Raw genomic sequence first — 17,921 nt, 5'->3', positions numbered from 1 at the left:
CGATACTGTTAACTTAGGGCAGCGATTTCCAGCCTTTTCATCTCATGGCACACATAAACTAATTACTAAAATTCTGTGGCACACTGGTTGAAAATCACTCACTTAGGGGAAGGCTTGAAATGGGCCTTCTTAAAGTGTTACAGCTAACTAGATTGCCAATCTCCGGTTAAAAAGACAAAGAATCAGAGCTCCTTAAAGAAAAGACCAAAAAAAAACACTAAATGTCTGTCTCTTTTATCAATTTCATAGACCTTTACTTGCTGGTAGAAGTGGAAGAAATATTTATACTTTTAATACTTTGGGCCAAACTTCCAGAAGACTTATTTCTATAGAATGCATGGTACAAAGCAAAGCATTTACACCTGATTTTAAAATATTAAAAATGTCATACTCTAAAGTTCATTTTATATATAATTTCATCAAACCAAAACATGTACTGCTACAGTTAAAACACCTTTGGACCTCTCAAACTACTTAATTTTTTAAAAATAAAAGACATCAACTTCCAACATATTTGTGTTAAAAAGTAATATTTACATACATATTGTATGTTATATTTTGCTATAATAAAAAAAAGAGAATTTCATAGCAGCTTAGTTAATAGTAGCCCAAACCTGAAAAGCCCAGGTGTTAATCAGTAGGAGAGTGGATGAGCAAACTGTGATACTATGCAACACTACTCAGCAATAACAACAAAATAGTAACGATAAATCTCAAAATATTATGCTGAATGAGAGCAAAAGTATACAAACTATATGATTCCATTTATATGAAGTAAAACAAGCAAAATAAATCAGAATAGTGGTACTTCTGTGTGTGTGCTGGGAGCAGAGACTGACTGGGAAGAGAAATAAAAGAACTTTCTGGGGGGATAGAAATGCTCTGTATCTTGAGAGGTTACAAAGGTAAATGCACTTGTCAGACCTCATCAAAGCGTGCACTTCGCTTATGTAAGAAATAAAAGAATCACAAAAAATAATGAACTCTAGAAAAACCAAGATGGAGGCATAGGTAAACACCTGAAATTGCTACCTCACACAACCACTTCAAAAATACAACTAAAAGACAAAACACACATCATCCAGAACCACAGGAAGGCTGGCTGAGTGGAAATTCTACACCTAGAAGGAAAGAGAAAAGCACACTGAGACCCAGAGGAGCTGCGGAAGTAAAGTGCAGAGGTACAGAGACGCGCGGAAAGGGCTGGCAACTGAGGACACAGCGCATGTGGAAAGGGCTGGCAGCTGAGGACACAGTTGTCTTTTTCAATCGGGAGGGAATCTCAAGCTACCGACTATTCTGAACTCCAGTTCCAAGCGAGTCTCTGCGGACCCAGACTCATACGGGAGAAACTGGACTGTCTGGCATCGGTCAGAATTTGAGGGCAGCTTTCTCTCAGAGGTGCTTGCAGTGATTACCGGGACACTGAGAAGCGGGGCCTTTTAGGGCAGGACTGAGGAGCAGCCATAGCTGCTTGCTCCGCCCTGTTGATCCCCTGAAACCCCGCCCCACCCAAGCTGTGCGCAGAGGCTTTTGCATATGAAAGGCCTGGCCCTTTGCAATCTGAAAATTACCTAACAAACTGCAGCTGGGTCAGAGAGACCCAGAACATCCAAAAGAAGCCCCAAGGTCCCACAGAAGCTTCCATTGCTTCACAGCTGGGCCCCTGCTGGGTATCCTCAGGCAGAGAATAAATTAGCACCTCCTTAGAGATCCAAGAGCCAGTGTACCCAGTGGTCAGAATGGGACCATCCAGATTACAACTCCTCAGATCCATAAGGGACACATTCAGGGGGCAGACTCAGTGAGCACCAAAGCCCCACTGAAGCAAGTCTGGCCCCAGAAGGGTGTCTCCAGCACAGAAGTTGTCCCACTGCAGACACAGCTGATTCTCACAGCCAATTGGCCTGGAGGTCAATTCCTCCCAGTGATACCTACAACAATCAAGGCTTAACTACGACAAGACTGTGCACACAGCCCACAAAGGGATGCACCAAGAGTGTCCACCTCTGATAATTGGGGAGGCTGAGCCACTGGGCCCAATAGGACACCTAGCACAGAAAGCCACTCTATCAACACAGGGAAGCATAAAAAATGCGGACAAAGAAACAGGTCACAATGACAGAAATGGAGGAAAGCAAACTACTGGATATAGAGTTCAAAACCACACATAAAGTTTTTCAAGAATTTTCTAGAAACTGCCAATAAATTTAGTAGGACCCTCAAGTGTCTAGTGAGACCGCTGATAAACTTAGTGAGATCCTCAAGCAATCTAGTGAGACCCCCAAGGATATGAAAAAGGGCCAACTAGAAATTAAGCATACACTGACTGAAATAAAGAATATTATACAGAGTTCCAACAGCAGACTAGAGGATCGCAAGAATCAAATCAAAGATTTGAAATACAAAGAAGCAAAATCACCCAACCGAAAAAGCAAAAAGAATCCAAAAATATGAAGATAGTGTAAGAAGCCTCTGGAACAACTTCAAGCGGACCAACATCAGAATTATAGGGGTGCCAGAAGATGAGAGAGAGCAAGATATTGAAAACCTATTTGAAGAAATAATGACAGAAAACTTCTCCTACCTGGTGAAAGAAATAGAATTACAAGTTCAGGAAGCACAGAGAACCCCAAACAAAAGGAATCCAAAGAGGACCACACCAAGACACATCATAATTAAAATGCCAAGAGCAAAAGATAAAGAGAGAATCTTAAAAACAGCAAGAGAAAGAAACTCAGTTACCTACAAGGGAATACCCATAGGACTGTCAGCTGATTTCTCAACAGAAACTATGCAGGCCAGAAGGGAGTGGCAAGAAATATTCAAAGTGATGAATACCAAGAACCTACAACCAAGATTACTTTATCCAGCAAAGCTATCATTCAGAATTGAAGGTCAGATAAAGAGCTCCACAGATAAGAAAAAGCTAAAGGAGTTCATCACCACCAAACCAATATTATATGAAATGCTGAAAGGTATCCTTTAAGAAGAGGAAGAAGAAGAAAAAGGTAAAGATAAAAATTATGAACAACAAACATGCATCTATCAACAAGTGAATCTAAAAATCAAGTGAGTAAATAATCTGATGAACAGAATAAACTGGTGAATATAATAGAATCAGGGGCATAGAAAGGGAGTGGACTGACTGTTCTCAAGGGGGGGGGGAAGGGGTGTGGGGGGTGTGGGAAGAGACTGGACAAAAATCATACACCTATGGATGAGGACAGTGGGGGGGGAAGGGGGCGGTAAGGGCAGAGGGTGGGGTGGGAACCAGGTGGAGGGGAGCTATGGGGGGGAAAAAGAGGAACAACTGTAATAATCTGAACAATAAAGATTTAATTAAAAAAATACTGAACTCTAATGATATGCTGAACTGTTTAGGGGTGAAACATACTTTAAATTGCAACAAGAATTATGGACTGAGGGATGGACAGATTGATAAATGTGATAAAGCAAATACAGCAAAGTGTTAATAATCATAAAATATAGGTGATGGGTACATAGGTGTTCACCATATAATTATTTCAAGTGTGAAAATATTAATAAAATGTTTGGAAAATATACATACCAACAAAACAGTTGTTTCTCTTCTTCTCAAGAACTTGGCTTATATTTCTAATGCTACAGAGTGAGAATTTATTGTTGTTCAGTTTGTCCCCAGATGTTGCTCTTGCATACATGATGTAATTGCCATTTTCTTTTTGTCCCAAATTCTTAGATTCTCCTGGAGTGCACTCTGTTCCAGAATCATGCTGTCGAACAGAATACACAGTTACATAAACAGGGAAGTAAAATAAGGTTTTCAGGTCATCTGATTAAATGTAATTTTTTCATCAGAAGAACAATGAAAGCTTGTAGACTCTCCTTTAGAAAAGATCTTACAATTGTTTTAGACTGTGAGATTGAAAACAATCTGCTCTTTTAAGGCTGCTATGTTAGAAGGGAAGGAAAAATCAGTGAAGCTCTAACCACAATTTATATAGCTTTGTAAGTAGGTAGCAGAATGGAGGACAAATTATCATAAAAGTCTATTAAAAATTAGTTCACCTACTTTTAAAAGTAATAGGAGGAATATAAACTACTTAAAAACTACTAAATATTCATTAAAATACATGTTAGGGCCAGTTCAGAGAAGACAGAATGGGGAAAGACAGATAACAAAAGAGAATGGTATGGGGTTAAGTACATACAGTATAGGCATCTAAGAGAGTTGAGAATTTACTATTATGTAAGAAAGGTAAGTAAATGCTGAGTAGGAATAGAAACACAATGATCCATTTTTAAATACAAATTAAGAAAAGCCTCGCCCTGACCAGTTTGCTCAGTGGTTAGAGCGTCGGCCTGTGGACTGAAGGGTCCTAGGTTCGATTCCAGTCAAGGGCATGTACCTTGGTTGCTGGCACATCCCCAGTAGGGGGTGTGCAGGAGGCAGCTGATCGATGTTTCTCTCTCATGGATGTTTCTAACTCTCTATCCCTCTCCCTTCCTCTCTAAAAAAAAAAATCAATAAAATATATTAAAAAAAAAAAAGAAAGAAAGAAAAGAAAAGCCAAGAGGTAAAACCAAAACACTGCTTTGTGGAATAAAACAGGAGACATACTTGTCTATGTACAGAAATAGTTTACGGTGTTGGTAACTATTCCTGAAGTATCAGATAAATACAGTAAAGCACCAAACCACAGCTCCATGAACTTTCTCAAAGTAAATACACTTACATGGCCAAGACTGAGATTGGGAAAGAGAACACTACCAGATCACAGCAGGTCTCCCCAGCTCCTGGGGTATCGATATACATTTAAAAACAAAACAGCCCACCAGCTTGCTCAGTGGTTGAGCATCAACCTATGATCCAGGAGGTCACAGTTCGGATTCCCAGTCAGAGCACATGCCCAGGCTCAATCCCCAGTGTGGGGCATGCAGGAGGCAGCTGATCAATGATTCTCTCATCATTGATGTTCCTCTCTCTCTCCCTCTTCATCTCTGAAATCAGTAACACTATATTTTAAAAACAAAACAACCTCACCATGCTCCACAAACAATTCAGAACTTGTCAGTAAGGATGAAAACAATGGGTCCTAGAGTAATAGTTCTATTTATAATTAAATTGTTTTGAATGTCAGACAACCCTACTCTCCAGAAAGAAAAGAACTGCCCATAAGCATTCCGTTTCTTCCCAGAATCCAGCTAAGTCACTTTCATTTTCTACTCCCTAATCTGAAGCAACTATTAAAGCAACTGCTTTCACCTTTATTCTTCCTGATACCTCTTGCCTTTCTCCTAAACGTAGGTTCAGCATTTAACAACTCTTTACTATTCACCAATATTTTCTTGCTTTATGTTTTCATTTTATAGAATTCAATTTGGTTTTTCATAATATATGACACCAGAATTATTCTCAGCATTAGAATTTTAGAAAGAGAAAGACAAAAAAAAATACCAATACTGTTTAATTCTTGATGTAATCACAGAATATCTTATCATCTTTCAATTAAATAACTATAGGTGTTGTGTTCAATATCAAACAAGAAAAAGCTGAAATACAATATGACAATATAAAGATGAGTTAAGCACCATCGGTAGCCCTCAAAGGACTTACATTCTATTTTAAAGGGCTAGCAAATTTCGATATCTCTGCATAGTCTGTTCTCTGCCTCATAAAGCCCCATAAATCCATTATAGGTATCACTAATTATTATTTTTTAACCCAGAGGAGACTGTAATGGATCATAGCCAACAAATTATAAACATGTATGCCAGCTATTTGTCATCCTCATAATAGGGAATAAACATTGCACACAAATAAGCAAAACAGAAAATAAAAGCTACTTGACTATACCCGCAAAAAGTGCTGTGAGAGTTCAAATAAAGAGAATATAGTTTTGCAAAGAAACTATAATCTTAGTTTTGATAAGAAAAAAGAAAAGCTTATTCCTGACTATGAAAATAACATATATTCCTTTAGAAATTTTAGAAAATAAAAAATGGATAAAGAAAAATTCAATCACAATCCACCAACCACAATGAGTATAATTAACATTTTGGTCTATTTCCTACATGACTTGTATCTAGTTATATAATATTTTAATACAGAATTTGGGCTATACTCTGTGTTTGGTTATATAAATGGTTTCTTTCATGCCGAAACCGGTTTGGCTCAGTGGATAGAGCGTCGGCCTGCAGACTGAAAGGTCCCGGGTTCGATTCCGGCCAAGGGCATGTACCTGGGTTGCGGGCACATCCCCAGGAGGAGATGTGCAGGAGGCAGCTGATCGATGTTTCTCTCTCATCGATGTTTCTAACTCTCTATCTCTCTCCCTTTCTCTCTGTTAAAAATCAATAAAAATATAAAAAAATAAATAAATAAATAAATAAATAAATGGTTTCTTTCAGTTTAACAGTATAAGGTAAGCATTTAAAAGCTTTATTTTTAAATGATGGCAGAGCATTCCATGATACTTTCCTAGTGTGGAGGCACTTAGGCTGTTTAAAATTGTTTGCTATAATAAAATAGCCATGGATACCTTTTCTTTCTTTTGTTGAAATGTACACAAATCTTTGACAGATTGTGCATTTATTACTTTTAGTTGGATTCCCAGAGGTAGAATTACTCAGTAAAAAGGTCAAACATTTTAAGGGTCTTGATACACACTGCCAAACTGCCTGTCAAAAGGGCCATACTAATTTACATTATATAACAGCAAGGATCAAGCTTTCAACAGGCAGACATGAGAAGAAACTGGCTTCCTGACAGAAGGAAAGTTTTAAAGAACTGTAAATTACTTAATTTGACAAGAGAGGGGAGAAAACATTGAAAATATACTTGGACCCAAATTGTGGAAATCCCTAAATGCTAAGATAAGGAAATTGTATCAATAGGTACTAGTACTAGAAGTAAGCTATTAACAGAAGTAACAGGATCAGAATGATCAGAACTATACCTAGACAAAGATTAATCTGATAATAGTGGGCACATACTAGAATTTTCATATTGAGACAGAATTTGTGTCATTTATGATTACAACTTCCCACAACAAAGCTTATAAAATGGTTAACAATAGGTGTGCAATAAATATTTGGGACAGGATAAATAAATATAAGGGATAGTGTGAACCACTCATAGAGAAAGTAACATTGACATAGTATATAGATTTACAACAGGAAAGATAAAGACAGATTTCAGGTAAAGAAAAAAAGGAAGATAGGCTCAGGAATTTATGGTTCTAGCTGATCTTACTATTAAAATGCTTAATAAATATTTACTAAGTACCTACTATGTATATGAATGGTAACATGAACAACATGCACAAAGGAATGGGGGTGTGTTTAAGCATGGTAGAGCCATTAAAACTACTCTGATGTTGAGATAGGGTATGTGGCAAAAGGGATGTAACCAATATGGGATATAAGGACTATCAGAGAGATAGTAGGACCAACCCCCAATGGATTTATGGCTTAGAACCAACAGAAGGCCAGGTCATCCAACACAGAGACTAATTTCACCTTCCAGTAACCCTTAGCCTCATTATTCTCTCATTGTAATACATTAGCATACTAAACAACCACCCCCCCCCACACACACACAGAGAATGCAAAGCCCATATAAGGATACAAAATGGCCAACTGTTCTCCCAAGAATCTCCACCCCTTTCCCAGAAAAATTCTGAATATTCTTCCCCCTTATTGAATGCCCTACCCCCCAATTAAATGAGCTCCAATAAAAGGAGCAAATCCCACTAGGGAGTGGCTGCTCTACTGTGGATTAGCCACTCTGTCTCACTACTTCACTTATAAACTCTTTCACTTTAAAGTCTATGCTGGCTTGAAACTGAGTTCTTACCTGCTCCAAGCCAAGAACCCCACAGTGGTCACAAATCATCAGATCCCCAGGCCCCTGAAATGCCCAAATCAGTATGGCAGGAAAAGACGGCAAGAGAGACAAAATGTGTCAACCAATTTATCCATTAAGCAATAAGCAATAAGTAATATAACATTAATATACTAAAAACACCTCTCCAGCAACTGGTAGGGGATGGATTAGACAGGAAGTGAAAAGAGAATAGATTCAATTCCCTACTCCAAGTGTGGTCCACAGACCTGGAGCAACCGCATCAGAGGGTTTCTTAGAAATGTGCAAATTTGTGCCTCACCAAAGACTCACTGAACTACAATCTGTATTTTAAGATCCTCAGTAATTTATATACTTTGAGAGGACCTAGAGTAAAGTATAGAAGAGCAAGGAGAGAAGAGAGGACATTTGATTGTCCTGGAAAATGCAAATTAACTGTGAACAACAGTTCTCTGCTCATCTCTAAAAATTTCAATTACTCTTTTAAGACAGATCACCAAAGCAGTCAAAAGGTAGGGAGATTTAAATACATTTTAAATACTTTCTCCAAGAGTATTGATAATAATCTATCAATTTCAGATAGGACTTAGAAGAGGAAAGATTTGCAACTTAGTGAGATGCCATTACATTTTACAAACTGAAGAAAATTAGAGAAGCACATTTAAGGATTTGAAACAACTGTATATATTTTCCAAAACTCATAAAAATTTCCACTTTTACAAGTGTTAAGATACAAGTAAAATAAATTTACATATGAAAATTTCCCAAACTTATTAAAATCCTATCAAAAATTTCCCAAACTTATTAAAATCCTATCAAAATGACAAAGAACATATTTCAGTACTTTGCATTTCTGTGTGTATTAATCGTTAGGTCACTTGAAAATCAATATAATGAAATGGATATTAAATGATACCAAAGAATTGTTAATTTTGTCAGATACAATCACACTGTGGTTATGTAAAAAAAAAGTCTATTTTCTTAAGGAATGTATACTAAAATATACAAGAATGAATGAATTTGCTTCAAATACCTTACAAAGAAAAAGGAAGAAATACAGAAAAGAAATGTAGCAAAATCCTGATAATTGTTGAATCTGAAACAGAGGCTGAATCTGAATGCAAGCCACAACCAGTTTTAATATAGCCTAAGCTAAAAATGGTTCTCCCATGTATAAAGGACTGTAAAAACAACAAAGAAAAATATACAACCGAAATGTTACCCCCAAAACCTAGATTACTCACTAGCTAGCCCTATACAGAAAAAGTTTGCTGACCCCGTTCTGGATGATAAGCATATCAATCTCATTCCACAGTAGAGAAAGACAAATCTAGTAAGCCCCAATAATACTTTAACAGAAACCAAGCAAAACACCTACTCTACAATTTCCTAACATTCAAAATATATTTTAAATAATTAAAAATTATTCTCCTTCAATGAATATTTGAATAAACCATGTAACAGGCACTGTTCTAGGGCCAGGATACATAGACGTGAATGAAAAAGACAAAATCCCTTACCTTCATAGAATTCTGGCTTTGTTAGGTTGACTTTTCTTATTTTAATCACAAATATTTTACTTTCCTTCCCTTCTATATGCTCAAGTACATGACTGTTCTGACATAAAAGCATTCATACATACTTAATTTCATTGTAAACAAACAAATCACTGACATAAAAGGTAGGTTAATAACTTTTATTATTTTTATTTAAAATGTAGTAATTATGCAATACTTACTGGAGATCCAAAGTTATGTCCAACTTCATGAGCAAAAGTAATGTGAGAGACTTTGGGAGGTACATGAGACCCATAGTTCTGAACAGTAATAATTCCAGTGTTTAAGGACTTCTTCTTACCATCTGAATAGAGCTTACTTTTTTCACATATTCCTCCAGAGCTTCCTAATTCAGAGCAAAAGATGACTAAATTAATATCTATTTCACCCAAAAATAACTTTCTAATATGTGCTATATTAAATTAAGACATTTTATATTTTGAGTCCAAAATACAACTGGTACCCACATATATCAAATACTCAAAAGTTTCTTTGGTCCATGATTAGGAAGTCATTTCAAATAAAAAAGCTTTAATGAAGAAATTCCCAGGATTGAGTACAAAGCCCTTATAAAAATTTCCTCTTCATAACCAAAAGGTCCCCAGATTTTTGCTCCCAATAATTTAACAAAACAAATACTTTCGTTTCTGTTAAATTTGAATATATCAGTATTTACACTGAGTCAAAACCTACACCTTTTATCTTTTACAAAGAAAAATTTTAAGTTCACAAAAGTTGAGTAAAATATTCTTAAGTAGATTCTGAGAAACTCACTTCTACAAATAAAAGCAGTGATGCACAGGAGTATGTACGTGATTCACTATCTATCCTGAGCGACAAGATACAATTTTTTTTTTTTTTAAAGAACTACGGTTGCCAAGGTGTAGGGGTGTGGGGGGGTGGGAGAAGTAGGGAGAGGTTGGTAAAAGGTATAAACTTTCAATTATAAGATGAATAAGGTTTCATAATGTATACAAATAGCAAATCAGGATAATGTACACTTCAAATATCATACAATTTTGTTAATTATACCTCAATAAAGCTAAAAAGAATTATGCAAAACAGGTAAAAAAGCACAACAAAGGGAGGAGGGAAGGTAGGAAGGGAGAGCAAAAGTGGCAGAATGTTAATTATCAGATATTCATTGTAGTACTCTTGCAAACTTTTGGCATGTTTAAAACTTTTTTCAAAATAAATTCAAAAAATTAAATTATGATTTTCCGATGTATCTTGAGAACACTTTCAAATTTTAAAAGGAAACCCATATTTTTACTTATACCTATTAAGTCGTTTTATAGTTCATTAATAGTTCCTGAACTTCAGAGTTTAATTCCAAAATGAAAGTGCTTTCACATCTAAGGCAGTTAACATAAAAAATTAGAAAAAGAACATGAAATTCAGAAACAGGCTGGCCAATCCATGTCTTTATTTACATTGTACTGAAAAAAAACATAGTTCTCCTAACTATTGAAGATTTTTAGTGAGAAGTTCTTTAGTTTATATTCACATTTAAAAGGTTTCTCTATTTGAATTTTTGTTAAAATACAATCAAATGGATTATTCTGATAACTGATCAAATTACTTCAAATTAGCTGTGTATGCAAAGTTAGAACCAAGTCATTAAATCATTTTTAAAAACCTAATATTTAAGCCAGCTACTCAGTGGTTGAGCATCAACCTATGAACCAGGAGGTCACGGTTTGATTCCCAGTCAGGGCACATGCCCGGTTGTGGGCTTGATCCCCATTGGGGGATGTGCAGGAGGAAGCTGATCAATGATTCTCTCTCATCACTGATGTTTCTATCTCTCTCTCCCTCCCCCTTCCTCTCTGAAATCAATAAAAAAAATACTTTAAAGAAAATAAATATATATATATTTTTTAAACCTAATATTTACAATCTCTAATAAAGCATATAATAAAAAGCAATGAAAAATAGATCTGCACAAATGGCATGATACAACTGCTGTCTTGTTCCTTTTAAAATCAGAAAGTATATGGCAGCAAAACATAAATTTGAATTACCGTTATGATATAATTTAGGAAGCTGAGATGATAATGTGCTTCACAGAAAAATAAACTTAAAGACTGGGGTACACGCAGATTTTAACCAGCAAGGGATTGAGAATCTTTATGATAGTCAAAACTTACTTACTACCTTTTCTACACAGAAAACTGAATAAAAAAGGAAACAGCTAATGAATAATGAATAATTAATGTATTTTCTTAAGATACCTCTACTTTTAGAGATGAGTCCTAAGGACTATATCACTATTTCTAGAAAGTAGAAAAGATAGGACTCAGCACTCTGTATAATAATAATAATAATAGTATACATGTTATAGTTTTGAACAAATAGTAAATTAATATCCTGCCTTAGCGAAGATTTGTCATATGCAAATTGGTCCAATGTAGTACTGTCAAACTTGAATTAAGCATAGAAGACTCCACACTGCAAATTTATCAGTTAAAAAAAAGTAGAGAGCATATATTAAAAACTCTGATAATATACTTTTCTGTATTTTTAAGATCTACCTAGTATAAGAGAAGTTCAGACATATACATCAGAGTACTTTTCTGAAATGCAGCCTTTGTAATTCATATCTTATTTAATGTTTTAAGCAATTGCTTTTCATCTATTATTATAGGAAAAGTTCATAGTTGTTACAGGCTAATAGAATATGTTAGAATAACTCAATTATACAGAAGGAAATAGAATACTGTATCTAATTTTATAACTTATAGTTTAATTTTCTAATACTGTAACTAGTTTTGATATGCCAGAAACTCAATTATTGGTAAGATATCATATATACTTATAAATAAACCATAACTAAAGTTGAGCAACTGCTTTATATTATAAATTTAAGATTTTACTATGTATGTCATCATTGAAAAACACAATTGTGAATAACAATAAGGGTGAAATGTAAAATCAGAAAAACTACAAAGGTAATAAAATATCTTGACAAAATCTAAAAATACAATTTTGATGTGAGCAGACCTAAGTACCTAAAACTTAATAGTAATATGCTGACGATACAATATTGATCTGAGCTGTAATTCTGAAACACAGTAGTACCACTGCCAGATAGGTTATTAAAAAATATCCGAGGGCATTTCTTTGTCTTTCATGTCTGGGGGACAGTACTCACATGTAATGAGTAGGGACCACAGATGTTAAACATCCTGCAAAGGACAATCCAGACCTGAATAAAATGCCAATATTAAGTGTTCTGTTGCAACATTCTAATGATGTAATTCTCCTAACCTTGTAAATAGACTTTTAAACAACAGGTTAAGAATTCAATAAGCTGTTGGTTATCTTGAGAACCCATGATAAGCTCTGTATGTCCTCAAATCCTAATATGTAAAATTAAATGAAAGTTTCTAAAATAAGAAAAACAGAAGAGACTATTTCTACCAAATGAAATGTCTCAAAAAATGTTCTTCAAATTTAATGAACAACATAAACTGAAAAACAAAAATAGAGCCAGAGACATAGAAGCATCAAACAGACTGTCAAACTTCAGGGGGGGGGGGGGGGGCGGTTAAGAGATCAACCAAAGGTCTTGTATGCATGCATATAAGCATAACCAATGGACACAGACACTAAGGGGAGGTGAGGGCATGTGCTGGGGGGTGGGGGTGGCCGGGAAGAGGTCAATGGGGAAAAAAGGAGACTTATGTAATACTATATGTAATACTTTAAACAATAAAGAATTTTTTAAAAATGCTTTTCACAAATGGTCAGAGGAATACTGAATGGTTCAGGATTAACTATGAGAGGAATTCCAAAGCTAGTGTTATTTAGTGACCTACTGATAAAATTAAGATGGATAATATATGAGCAGAATGTTCTTAATTATCCCCCTAAAAATGGCCCCTCAAAAGGTGTGTTATAAGAATATAGCAAGTAAAGTAGAACAAAGAAATTATTTAACATAAATAATTTACTTTGCTAAGGAACCAATGTTTCAGTCTCTAAATTAAATAAGAGGCTACCTGCTTAACAGAGAACTGTGCTTATATAAAGTTCAGAGTAATTTTTCCAGATTCATATTCAAGATTGACTTTGTTTTGGAGACCAGACTCCCTTTATTGGGCTCTCTTTAAAGCCCAGTATAATATTTTTATGTTTTTGTTAATCTTCACCCGAGGATATTTTTTACATTGATTTTTTAGAAAGAGTGGAAGGGAGGGAAGGAGTAGGTAGAGGAGGAAAGAGAATGTGAGAGGGGGGGAGGGAAAGAGAGAAACATCAATGTGAGAGAGACACATCAATCAGCTGCTTCCAGCATTTGTCCCAACCAGGGCTGGGGATCGAACCTGCAATCCAGGTATGTCCTTGATCAAAATTCAAACCTGTGACTCTTCAGTGCAAAGGCTGATGTTCTAAGCACTGAGCCACAGACCAGGAGGACAGTACAATTTTAAACTGGAGCCTCCAAGTCAGTCCAATTCGTTAGTTGTTTCTACTTATTACAGAGTTGAGGCAGAAGGTACTATTTTCCTCATTAACAAAACCCAAGACAGCACCCAACTATAGTATGAAATTTAATACAAACAAACAAAAAGTAGTGTAAAAAAGACTTGAAGACAGAAAACCTACTATTCAAATGTTTCAACCTTCATTGTTTTCCCTGGCTTAACTGAGTCAGTGAAGGGAAAATAACTAATAATTTGAGTTATTGTTCTGTGAAAATTAACATAATAATATCACAATAAAATCTTTTCCACTACCATATATTTGAATAGTGAAATATCTACAGAAGTTAAGCTAAATAATGCACCAGAATCAAAATTAATTAGTCCAAATAAAAATGAGAAAAGATTAAGAAACAGAAACAGATCGTAAGTTGAGATCAGCTATGAAATGCTATTTTAAAAAACAAACAAGATAACAGCAAGCATTACTAAGATTTATAGGCAGAAACATGAAGTCTCAAAGGAAAGGGCAAAGACAGAACATATTGAGGTGAAAAATAAACAAATTGAAGCAAAATGATTTACCTGAATTTATAGAAACAGAATGGACAAGTACCCAGTCTCATAGTTCCCAATTCAGTGCTCTTCCCATCATGTCTTAACAGTTAACCAAAATGATATTAAATATTATAGAGTAGTACTTATTTTATAACTGCTCTCTCTTAAGCCCTGACCAGTTTGGCTCAGGGGATAGAGTGTCGGCCTGTGGTCTCAGGGGTCCCGGGTTCGATTCCGGTCAAGGGCATGTGCCTTGGTTGCGGGCGCATGCCCGGTGGGGAGTGTGCAGGAGGCAGCTGATCGATGTTTCTAACTCTCTATCCCTCTCCCTTCCTCTCTGTAACAAATCAATAAAATATATTTTTTTTAAAAAAGAAAATGATTTTTAACAATATAAAACAGTTTACCAAGATGCAGAAAACATTTCAACTTATTAGAAATGCATTAGAAAGACACAGCTAGAATATTACAGTATATAATACCTAGTAAAGTAACTACCAAATGCACTAAACCTGGAGTCAAAGGTCCAGATTCTAGATTCTGTATGATACTGGGTTGGTCAGTCTCTGAACTTAAGTTTTCTCATATTCTCCAAAAAGGACACACAGATGGCCAAAGACACATGAAAAGGTGCGCAACATCACTAATCGTCAGAGAGAGACTCAAATTAAAACCACAAGATATCATTTCACACCTACCTACATGACTACCATCAACAAATCAACAAACAACAAATGCAGGTGAGGATGTGGAGAAAAGGGAATCCTAGTGCACAACTGGTGGCAATGCAGACTGGTGTAGCCACTGTGGAAAACAGTGTGGAGTTTCCTCAAAAAATTTAAAAAATGGAACTGCCTTTTGATCCAGCAATCCCATTGCTGGGAATATATCCTAAGAATCCTAAAACTCCAATCAGAAGGAACATATGCACCCCTATGTTCACATCAGTGTTATTTACAATAAGCAAGATCTGGAAACTGCCCAAATGTCCATCGGTAGGAGGTGAGTGGATAAAAAAAGTATGGTACATTCACACGATGGAATACTATGCAGCTGTAAAAAGGAAGAAACACTTACCTTGTGTAACAGCATGAATGGACCTGGAGATTATAATGCTAAGTGAAATAAACCAGTCAGAGAAAGCAAATACCATATGATCTCACTTATATGTGGAATCTAATGAACAAAATAAGCTGATGAACAAAACAGAACCAGAGTCATGGATACATGGTATTCTGACAAATGTCAGAGGGAGGTGGGTGTGGTGGGCGAGATGAAAGAAGGTGAAAAGAATCGCCAGAGAACAGATATGCATAACCCATGGACACTGACAAAAAGTGGTTAGGGCCAAAGGTAGAGGAGAATGGGGTCTAGGTGGAGAGGAACAAATGGGAGAGAAAATGAGGTCTATCTCTAATAATGTCAACAATAAATTTTTTTTTAAAAAAAAGAAGCTTTGGTGAGGAGAGATTAACCAGAGAACTTATATGCATATATGCATAGCCCATGGACACAGATAATAGTGTGGTGAAGGCCTGGAAAGGGTGAGTATGGGGTGAAGGGGTCTAAGGGAGGGATATCTGTAATATTTTCAACAAGATAAATAAATTTAAAAAAGGAAGCTTAGGAAATTGTTAAAAGGATATACATTACTAGCTTAAAAAATAGAACTAGAGCCCAGTGTGGCTGTTAGTTGAGCGTCAACCCATGCACCAAAAGGTCCCCAGTTTGATTCCTAGTTGGGGCACATGCTGGGGTTGCAGGCTGGATCCCCAGTAAGGGGAGTGCAGGAGGCAGCCAATCAATGTTTCTCTCTCTCACTCTCTCCCTTTCTCTCTAAAGAATCATTTAAAAATATTTTTTTAAATTAAAAATAGAGCAAGAAATAGAAAAGCGATAGTACAAAAGATGCTAAATTATGCATAACAAATCATAAAATAAACTAATAAAAATCTATACTAATAAAAGGGTAATATGCTAATTAGAACAGACATCATCTGGACATCCTTCCGGGTGTCCTGGATAAAGCCATGGTGGCAGGGGCCGAGGCAGAACCAGTTAGGAACAATCAGGCCGGCAGGGGAGGGCAGTTAGGGGGTGATCAGGCCGCCAGGGGAGGGCAGTTAGGGGCGATTGGGAGGGCAGTTAGGGGGCGATCAGGCTGGCAGGCAGAGGTAGTTAGGGGTGTCAGGCAGGCAGGCAGACGAGCGGTTAGGAGTCAGCGGACAGAAGTCAGCAGTCCTAGATTGCGAGAGGGATGTCCAACTGCTGGGATCGGGCCTAAACCAGCAGACGGACATCCCCCAAGGGGTCCTGGATTGGAGAGGGTGCAGGCCGGGCTGAGGGACCCTCCCCTGTGCACAAATTTCGTGCACTGGGCCTCTAGTAGGAATATAAAAGCCTATCTTACCCTGGATAAAGCAGGGTAAGATAGGGCCAGAAAGTCAATTCTTTTTTAAAGAAAAGTTGATTCTTTTTTAAAAAGATAAAACTGATGCATCAGAAGAATTGCTGTACATATAGCTCAGAAGATGACAGACTAGTTAGCAAACTATATATGGCAAAATTCATATTCAAAGAGTCTGTGATTCTTTCTATGGATCTTTCAATTAATAAATTCATGCCCTAGCCATTTTGGCTCAGTCCATAGAGTGTGGGCCTGTAGACCGAAGGGTCTTGGGTTCGATTCCAGTCAAAGGCACATGTCCATGTTGCAGGCTCTATCCCCAGTAGGGGCTGTGTAGGAGGCAGCCAATCAAAGATTCTCTCTCATCACTGATGTTTCTAGCTCTCTCTCCCTCTCCCTTCCTCTCCGAAATCAATAAAAATGTATTTTTTGAAAAATAATAATAATGACTTAAAAAAATCATAGCCAGGAGATTCAGTTGGTTGGAGCATCATCTCATGTACCAAAAAGGTTTCGGGTTTGATTCCCAGTCAGGGCACATACCTAGGTTGTGGGTCCAATCCCTGGTCAGGGCATGTAGAGGAGGCAACTGATCAATGTTCCTCTCTCTCTACCCTCCCCTCCTCTCTCTAAAATCAATAAACATATCCTCAGGTGAAGAATTTTTTTAATAATAATAATAATAATGACTAGAGAAAAATAATAAAGGCAGGTTTTTTCTTTCTACCTGCTCCTCCTGACCAGGGTTACTCTCCTTTCTATCTCATTATAGAAGAGAAGCAAAGCATGGTTTTCCCCTTTTAACTATAAAACTTACTTTTAAACATTTTTTTAATAATAACATTAACTTCTGTAAAACATTTAATATTTTGCTTTTAATTTCAGAAATTAGTACCACTTTTTCTCATAAAATTATTTATTTCAGCTACTGAATGTACCAAAATATCAGGATATCTCCCTATTGGTACTCATTTCAAAATAAAAAGCTGCTTCGTTTATTTTTCCATTTATATATATCATGCTAATGAATCTTGTACAGGCATCACTTTCTCTTATACTGTGTAAAATTCAGTCTGCCCTGAAAATTGCTTTTCGTTTCAAGTATTACATCAAGACATAGACAA

General features: G+C 36.3%; 1 protein-coding gene and 1 long non-coding RNA gene across 2 annotated transcripts in view; both read right to left on the bottom strand.

Moving 5' to 3' along the window:
* The window catches only part of ADAM10 (ADAM metallopeptidase domain 10), a 168,489-nt gene that overhangs the window by 36,064 nt on the left and 114,504 nt on the right, over positions 1-17,921 (bottom strand). Inside the window, exons 9-10 of the mRNA XM_059699958.1 lie at positions 9,588-9,751; positions 3,572-3,755 (exon numbers count right to left, since the gene is read on the bottom strand). Of these exons, the coding sequence (XP_059555941.1) occupies positions 3,572-3,755; positions 9,588-9,751 (348 nt within the window). The remainder of the gene's footprint in view (positions 1-3,571; positions 3,756-9,587; positions 9,752-17,921) is intronic.
* LOC132236761 (uncharacterized) lies at positions 10,012-17,915 on the bottom strand. Its single transcript, XR_009453354.1, has 2 exons — positions 12,560-17,915; positions 10,012-11,856 (listed from the first exon to the last, which is right to left on the bottom strand). It is a non-coding gene; the product is annotated as an uncharacterized LOC132236761 (long non-coding RNA).

Source organism: Myotis daubentonii, chromosome 1 (assembly GCF_963259705.1).
Source record: "Myotis daubentonii chromosome 1, mMyoDau2.1, whole genome shotgun sequence".
NCBI classification, from domain to species: domain Eukaryota; kingdom Metazoa; phylum Chordata; class Mammalia; order Chiroptera; family Vespertilionidae; genus Myotis; species Myotis daubentonii.
This window is presented reverse-complemented; position numbering and strand designations above follow the sequence as displayed.